Raw genomic sequence first — 9,037 nt, forward strand, 5'->3', positions numbered from 1 at the left:
CCTCACGGCCTTCATTAAAGTTTTGCATCCATCCATTTATCCACATTCGGCTGGTTCTGCTACCTCGTTCTTCTTTACTTCTGTGTAGTCGACATCTCCATACCCATTCGGGGGGTAGTGGCCAAGAATGCTCGCATACCCCAGTGGCTCAAGTTGTTCATAAGAGCAGACACCCAGGGCCAAATATCCAGTGGCCCAAGTTGTATATTCGGCAAGACAGCCGATTATGTCTCCGTCCCCACTTAACCAGGGGGTTCGGGGACGCAGACGAAGGTTCGCTTTTAAAATGATGTCCGAGGTCTCGTCACTCATAAAAAGGGTAATAACTAGATAAACAGCAAAGAATGGCACGCTACAAAGCGGACAAGTTTGTTATGATAATAACGTTCTTCTTTGCCGTATCCCCTCAGTGTAGGTATGCGCCGTCCATTAATGTAGCAGCAGCAGAAGAAGAAGCCTGGCGGTGCGGTCCACCGGCGTGCCCCGCTGAGTGGGGAGGAGGCGGTGCGCGTCGACCCACTGTGTTCATGGCGGACGCGTCAACCCGGCAGAGCGAGTCGGCCGCTTCGGGCAGCGTCACCCAACAGTTGGATCCTGACCAGGCGGCGCCCGCTGAGAAGCCGCTCAAGATCACCAAGAAGAAATCGAAACAAGGACTCAGACGGTAAGAAGTATTCTCTGGTCATATAGCCCTCGTGTATATTTACAATGCATGCAGTCCGTCGTCCCGAAATGAAGGAAGGCAAACAATGGGTCCGCATGACCGTGCCACTCCGGATCGTTTTACATGTGTGGCGCTGTTCAGGATGGGCCACCTCCTCCTCCTCCTCATATTGCAACTGCGACAGGCGTCATAGATGTCATCACTCCAACTCCGACTCATTAAAGGCTATCTGGAACGAAATTTTGGACTACCTAAGCCTATTTTAAGATAATGTCGATAACAAGAAGCCTCCATGCGATATTCGATGTTTGAGATACTAGCGGAAGGGCCACAAATAGTTCGCAAAAACAGCCTTATCGCCAAATTAGCCATATTTTATACCGGCATATTAAAAAAATGTCACCATTACCGCACGCCCGATGTGACGAGTGACTTTGAACGAACGACTTCTCGGCATGACTGGAGATAAGGCGGCTGCTGCGGCTATCGGTAGCGCTCTGAAAAATTTCGGAGGCGGCGAGCTAGGATTTACGTCATAGCGACAACCTGTAGATGCACGCGTCGTCTGCTTAGGTGCTGTTTGAAGGTTACAAGCAAGAAAATTGCAATTACAAGCCCTGTGGCTTTGTCAAGAATCCTTCAGCGGTATACACTATTAATTTATACCAAACTTAGCGAAAGTGAAATTTCCTTGCAGTTGGGCCTTAAAGAGGAACTAAAGGTTAATGTAAAGTTAAAGCAGGATTCAATAATTTTCTGCTTGTCATTTCTTTTGTTCTTGCATTGAATGAAACTTCAAGCACTTCAGACCCTTAAAGTATACTGGCAAACATCAGATCAGCCCAAATCTTCATATTGATAACACGTTTATAGGAAATAGTTTCGCTTTAGTTGGAGTAGGCAAGCAAAGCAAGGTTACCTCATCCATCATGCGAAGAACAGCGCCAAAAGAGAAAGACGAGAAAGAAGGCGACGAAAACCGCTGACTTGCAAATGAAGTCTTATTTCGGAAACAAGCGGATTAATTAAGGAAAGCAGGAATTAAACAAATTTTAAAAAATGCGGCACGAAACCACCCTCGATGATTATTTGGACCAGTTCGAAGCATTTATTCCTTGCACGTGACGTACAGCATAAACGAAGTCAAGTCCTGCCGGAGAAACGTTCGCTACTTTCGCTGCTCGATACTATCGCTCGATACCGATTGTTGCATGTGAAAGTAGAGGCCAACGCGCAACAAAGTGCACCTAGCACGACCGAGCCACGTTTATTTGTGGCGCGTACACCCTTATCGGCGAGTGGAGGAAGGAGGCGCCAAGCTAGTAGCCGCATGCGAGTGCGCATCGACGACAACTGCGACCTTGGGCAGCCTCGCCTTCGACCTTGACTCTGAATGGGCATAGAAATGCTTCGAATTAAAAAAAAAATCTCTGATATGAGCCACCTCACACGTACTTTATAACAAGAGCGACATAGCTGCGATCACTTAATTCGATGCGAAGCGGACTAGCCAAAATGGAAATCTAAACACTTCCAGACATACGTCTCTTCCCCTTGCGATTAGGTGATCGATGCTTGACTGACACAATTTGTGCGTTCAACTGACGTGAAAAATGCGTCCAACATCGCTCTTGGGAGTTGGGCCTTATGTCGATGCAATATCTTAATCCAATCAGACAGGGAAGTACAACGACACATGTGACCATGAACCACCAAGTGCGACCCTGTTCCATTTCTGACCATGAGCTCATGCTCTTGAAGCATGCTTCTGATGCTTTTTCATCGGTGCCCTTGCAACTGGACTGATACGCAGGCACACAAAAATATTGAGCGTTGCCGCCGTCATGATGCATCGCTGTTACCCCACGGGGATATTCGTACAGTTCTAAAAATATTCAATGTCGATTTAGCGGTGAACGCGAGAGAAATGCGCTAGTACCACGTCTCATCTTCTCAAGGTACCGGATCCATGATTTAAACCGCGTTTACCACATTTTAAAGTTTTGTCCAGGAGCTCATTCGACACACGCCCTGCCTCTTTGAGGAGCAAATGCAGCTGACTGTGGTTTGGAACAGACCGCCGTAAGTCCAAAAATGAAAGCGATATATATATATATATATATATATATATATATATATATATATATATATATATATGCAGGCAAATAAATGCTCTTATAAGCTACCCGTGCCCTCTCTTCCCACGCAGACACACACGTGTCCACATGTCCGGCTCCTAACACTTCACACACATACGATTTTTCCCACTTTGGCACTGCTAGTGTCAACGCATTAAAACAAACTCGAACAGCAACGAACGCCTTCTGTGCGTAATCATATCGAATGCGACATGTAACCGCTCTGTAGCTGGTTTTTAGACATAGCGTACTATTTAGTGTACGTCTAGGAGTCGGGATTAACACGCTGTTGCAAGTTCAGGCGATCTAGAAACGAAATAGCGCATTGCAATAGTTTCGAAATTGATGGCGTTTCAATTTTTGGGCACTGAAAATAAACTTAACGACAAATAGCAGGTTGCGCCGACAATGTTCACGTGCTACTAATTGCACTCGACCCTTGCGCGGTAGGCGGCATACGCGGAACGCCTATGCCGACCGCCCGGCGTCAGCTCAGTTGTCCTCCAATCGGTGGCAGCGTCGCTGTGTGTCCACTGCGGGCGCTATATGGAACTGCTCCCATAGCATTACATGGAGCTTCATCAGCAAAATAACAGTATTGAAAAACCCTGGTTGGTAGTCTATTATGTCCATGCCCTATTACAAGGCAATCTGCTGCCAGTTCTTTTTGCTCGTGTGTTCCTGATTGCAATTGCGTTTCGTTAACATAATTTATACCTTCTCAGTAACGTTTTTTATGCTTTTTCCTTGGTGTGACCCAGTGTTCTGTTAACTAATGCTCCCCTGCGGCAATTAACTCGCATGCAGGGTTGTGTCCTGGACGACTGAGACCGTTGACAACGAGAACCTGAACCGTAAAAGTTCAAAGTGCTGCTGCATCTACGTCAAACCGACCAAGTTCGGGGAGGACTCGGAGGAAGACGACGAAGGGGATTGCGACAACTGCCGCGGCCACTTCCCCAAGGGCGGCAGATACCACAAAGATGTCCACAAAGACATTCAGCACGCTGGGAATGCAGACTCTGTCCAAGGGCAGCACCAAAATGCGCCATTCCCTGCAGGGTTGGGTCCGGAACATCCACCTCGGTAGCATCAGCTTCCTCCCCGCTCATTTGACTGCACACGACAAACCGCTATCCAGGTGCTTTGCCTAGTGGCGAGTGCGTCGGAGAGGTGCTGCGATGACTTCAAATTCTATATGCACAACCGCTATGAAATTGTGCTGCCTGGGCTTCAGAAGCAGCATCTTCCATAGTAAGAGCCACAGAGGTCGCCGCCACCAAGAAGCATTAGACGATGACTCTGGCAGACCAAAGCACGGCGAACTGGGCATTCAGGTGCAGTGATATTAGGCGAGCGTGGTGGGAGCCCTATGTAGTCTCCGTGAATTCGTGGCCTGATGCGATGAAATTGTCGCATCTGGCTATCTCTGGTGTGGGCACAAATAGACTACAAAGCAGCAGATCCAGGTCTTCTGCATACAAGTGCTTGTCCTGATTGAGTGCAACTGCATGGTGTTAAAGGGCAGCAACACTTGTAGGGTTACGTCGGTGGGCTCCATTCACTACGAGAATGAGCTCTTCTCGCGCTAAACGTCTAACACTGGGGACCACCAGGACAAATTTTCGGTCGGCTGCACAGGAATAAACGTGGCATCGCCAGGAGTCTGAGTGGTATGCTTTAGAAAATTTCATTTAGAACGTATGTAATTGACGTTCTATAATTATATGAGAATGCGTACCTGAAAGCATGCATTGTGGTTCCGTAAATGTTCAAGGCGTTGATCGAGTTCCTTTTAGAAATTGTGTCTTTATGTGACAGCATGTTTCTCTGCTTCTGATCGTGCAATGACAGTGACACTGCTTTTTGCTTAAGAAATTCATTAAAGTACTTGATTATGGGTTATGCAATTTGCACTGAATAAATAGTGTAGTGCGTTTGAAGAATGTTGACATGTGTGACTTTTTTGTGTAGGGTGACCGCAGATGATTGGGATTAAATGCGAAATACCTTTAAAGAGACGGTACATCAGCTTGCAGTTCTTGGTCACTTCAGCACATTTCAGTGCAGGCATTTACAGCGCCCTAACGGGTATACGCCTAGGAACGCTCACTTTGAAATTCATTAAGAAATTAACGTGTAGGAGGCACCCACGCACCAGCTTCGGATTAGAGGTGCTTACGGGTGGTAGCTGACCTAGAGAAACTGGGCGCGGATTTGGAGCCGCTCGTGCAGTGGTTCTGTTCCCCAAAGTTAACTTTGTAGGTAGTCTTTCACACTATGACATACGTTCGTCACGGCGTAGCACTTTGTTGTCTGAATTTCTCGCTCATTTGGGAATTCTGGAGACCAATATGGCGGTCTATGATAGTGCGCCTTTTTGTTGACTGGGACACCAGTGACGCCTACAATTTAACGCATGAGAGCACACGTGCACACTATAGACTGTTACAGGAAACTCGCTGTTGCAATGTATGGGCAAGTGGGACTGCGTAGTTGGGTGTAAAGATCAGAAATGTTGACCTGTGCTAGCGCACAACAGATCGCACCTAGTGCTGCGACACCAAGCTATCGCGTATTCCAGTGGCTAGGGCCGCTGAGCTCGAGGTCGCGGGTTTGACTCCGGCGTTGGCGGCCGCATTCCGATGAGCGTGGAATACGAAAGCGCTCGTGTACTCTGGTTTGGGTTCACGTTGAAGACACCTTGGTGGTCAAAATTAATTCGGATAACTCCCCTACAGCGCGCCTCATAATGAGATCGTTGTTTTAGGACGTAAAACTTCAGAACTTAATTGATTTTTTAAAATCGTGGGTTCAAAGCACGTATGTCCGACAACACGATTGGTTGGCATCAAATCTTACGATCAGCTTTAGCGCATCATCTTTGTGAATCAGGATTCAGGGCCTGCAATCACGAAGAAGCTATTGCTGTAATTTAGTTTGGAGGAAGTACCAAACAGGGAAAGCGAACATGCATATCGAAGGATGAAACTGCTTCTCCGAATTAAGGAACAATTTCGTAAATTCGGTCTCTTGTTTGTATGCTTAGGTACTCTGATAATCCCTCCATTCGTTGAACCACGAAGAGAGTGCGAATGTGCCAATACACATGCGTACGACGACAGCGAAGAAGCTATAGTACGACAAAAAGTACACTCCGCCATTTCACTGGCAAGACTGGACATGGTCATACACTGTAGCTGCGCCAATCAAAGCACGAGCCTGTTATTCCATTAAGATTATACCCTCGTGATTATATTATTCCTTGTGCTCAGAGGAAATAAGCGATGCGACAGAGTTTCGAGTCTTATGGTATGGATTAGCGTATTTAGCTACGCGCCCTTTGGAAGTTACATCTAAACGAATGCGTCGTCCACCAGTGTGTATTTGCAACAAATGGTACGCTGGACAAATGTATGACGCAAGTTCCTTTAATGCGAAGCTGCTAAGTGTCAGCGTAACGCAACATTAGCTTTTCCGGCGCTCCTACGCTGCGGGTCGTATACCATAGAAGGACGAGATTCCCGGGAAGGAAGTCGGCGTCACGGTGGCGACTGCCATAGGTGCTCTTCTGCTTGTTCTGGGACTGGCAAAGATGACCTGGAACTTGACGTGCCTGTTCGGCTGTGGCAATGATGTTTCCGGCGATTCCGACACAGAATCTTGAGCAATAGGCAGGATAGGGTCGAAAGGCAATATAAGTTTGCGGCTGTACAATGGATGCCTAACGTGCTGCGTCAGTGCGCGAGGAATTCTCTGTGAATGTGACAAAGGGGATAGCATTGTCTCAGCCACGGTGGTCATCAGTAACATATATTCAAATCATGTCCGTGATGGTGCGATTATTATGCTCAGTAAGGCCGCTCGTCTGCGGATGGTAGGTAGTAGTGAGCTTGTGCTTGGTGGCTCAAGAACGGAGTAGGTCGCCCACATTTGGAGAGGACATCTGGAGGTCGCCCACATCTGGTACGACCATGGTCCGTGAGTAGCTGTCGTGGGGCGCCATGCATTAAAATTATGCCGCACAGGAGGAAATCCGCAACGTCACTGATGTAGCTGGTTGAAAGAGCTCGGGTTATGGCGTAGAGCGCCTGCTTAATCCGTAGCCACAGCGATCCGCCCGTTGCCGGACTTGGACTCGTGGAAGAGGACCGAGAGGGTCTGAGCCCCACTCGAAAGAATGGCTCAGTTGGGGTGTCGACGGTTGAAGATACCCGGCAGGAAGCGTCACTGGATTTTGTTCGATGCTGACAGGGCTTGCACGCCGCAACGTATCGCCGTACCGAGCGAGCAGGGCCGGGCCAGCAGAAACGACGGCGCACACGGTCGTAGGTCCGAGTGACACTAAGATGGAGAACTCATGGAGAACGGCTGAGCGAATGTGCCGATGGACGACACAGAGAAGGGAAGGACCGTCGACGTGAATATTACGGCGGTACAAAGCACCGTTCTGAAGGACGGACCAGCGTAAGGATCGGCCAGTAGGTGCAGATTCCACTCGCTCAATGACGGTCCGTAAAGTGGCGTCATGGCGTTGCTCATTAGCCATGTCAAAAAGTTGGAGGCGGAGAGAACGCAGGCGGAAGCGTCTATGTTATTTATACATACGTAAGGTGGTTCTACGGAACGGGATGAGCAGTCGGCGTCGACAGTAGAAACGTAGTTAATTACCAGAATAATAATAATATTTGGGGTTTTACGTGCCAAAACCACTTTCTGATTATGAGGCACGCCGTAGTGGAGGACTCCGGAAATTTTGACCACCTGGGGTTCTTTAACGTGCACCTAAATCTAAGCACACGGGTGTTTTCGCATTTCGCCCCCATCGAAATGCGGCCGCCGTGGCCGGGATTCGATCCCGCGACCTCGTGCTCAGCAGCCCAACACCATAGCCACTGAGCAACCACGGCGGGTAATTACCAGAAGCCGAAATGCGCCATTCGCAATGTCTTTGCGGATATGTCCTACTTTGTCGGACCCTGTCATGGACGTGTCGATTTTGTGACAAACAGCGAGGACGTCTCGAATATAGGAGACGTATGGCTAGGTAGCACTTTAAGTGCGGGTATCGAGCTGCTTTTTGGCGGCTAGCTGCCGACCAGAGCGATTGCCAAAAAGGTCGGACAACTTCTGCTTGAACAAGTCCCAGTTAGTAAGTTCCTCTTCATACGTGTGTTTGGAACCAAAGGCGCGGAGTTTCGTCCAGACAGAAGTTGTCAATGACTAGCATTATGGTCAGGTTCAACCTGTTCCCCTTGCTGACACGTTCGTACATGCTGAGCCATTCTTCTGCGTCCATGCCATCGAGACCGGAGAATGTGCCTGGAATACGGATGTGGAAGAGCGACGTACTGGGTCCGGGTAGCCGACGGTGCCGGTGCAGGCGTAGACGACGTGTCGTCCCCAGCAGGCATTGTCACAAGCTGCATGTAACGTCCGCTGCGAAGCTCCGCTGGGAAGAAGACGGGTACCCGCACTTCCGCCGAATGTTACGCATTTAAAACTATTCACAATATATTTACAAAGAGCGAGCGTTCGCGGATACGGAAGAGAGCCCAGGCAGGCTGTGCCCACTTTCGTTGCCTTCAGGACCGTCGTCGTTTTCTTCTTCGCCTCATCGTCACAATATGTGCATAGCTCAAATGATGGTTGTCTGCTCCGGACCACCGTCAGTTACATTTCGTTCATCTAAAAGGCAGCTAATGTGCCGAGTGAGCTTCTGAACAACACTTTGCGATGTTGTGAACAGGCATTAAATCATGGATCCGGGACTGCAAACATGTGCTACGCCATGCTAACGTAGTTCTTCGAATTCAACTCTAATTTACTAGTGAAATTTGAAAAGCGAAACATCTCTTTGCCCAGTCGGAGCTCAGCTCAGACGCGAGGCCATCCAAGGTCACAGAGTTTGTCGGCGATGGGAGAATTCCTAGGCGCCTGCTCACACGCCGCTACTTGCTTGGGGTAGGAAGGAGAGAAATAACAAAATTAGTCCGAAAGGGAACAAAGCCTCAGTCCGGGCCTCCTGGTAGGCTCATGCCTACTGGCCAAGCACGTTCTTGACATGAGGCCCCAGAAGCTGCCACAAAAATTTTGCTAATCTTTCATGAGGGAGTGTTGCACTCCTCCAAGCTGCCGGAACGTTGGTCGAGATGGTAGTTTGGAAAATATTGTCTTTCCGAACATGGTCTTGGCTGGGCTTTCCCCCACGGTTTGGTCATTTGATGGATATGCC

At 48.7% G+C, this 9,037-nt stretch overlaps 1 protein-coding gene across 1 annotated transcript; it reads left to right on the forward strand.

The window, feature by feature from the left end:
- Nucleotides 1-416: 416 nt before the first annotated feature.
- On the forward strand, nt 417-4,697 carry LOC142591112 (uncharacterized). Its single transcript, XM_075703494.1, has 2 exons — nt 417-664; nt 3,610-4,697. Exons 1-2 carry the CDS (start codon nt 528-530, stop codon nt 3,890-3,892), a joined length of 420 nt encoding a protein of 139 aa, XP_075559609.1. The 5' UTR covers nt 417-527; the 3' UTR covers nt 3,893-4,697.
- Nucleotides 4,698-9,037: the final 4,340 nt, after the last annotated feature.

This window comes from Dermacentor variabilis, chromosome 8 (assembly GCF_050947875.1).
Source record: "Dermacentor variabilis isolate Ectoservices chromosome 8, ASM5094787v1, whole genome shotgun sequence".
Lineage (NCBI taxonomy): Eukaryota > Metazoa > Arthropoda > Arachnida > Ixodida > Ixodidae > Dermacentor > Dermacentor variabilis.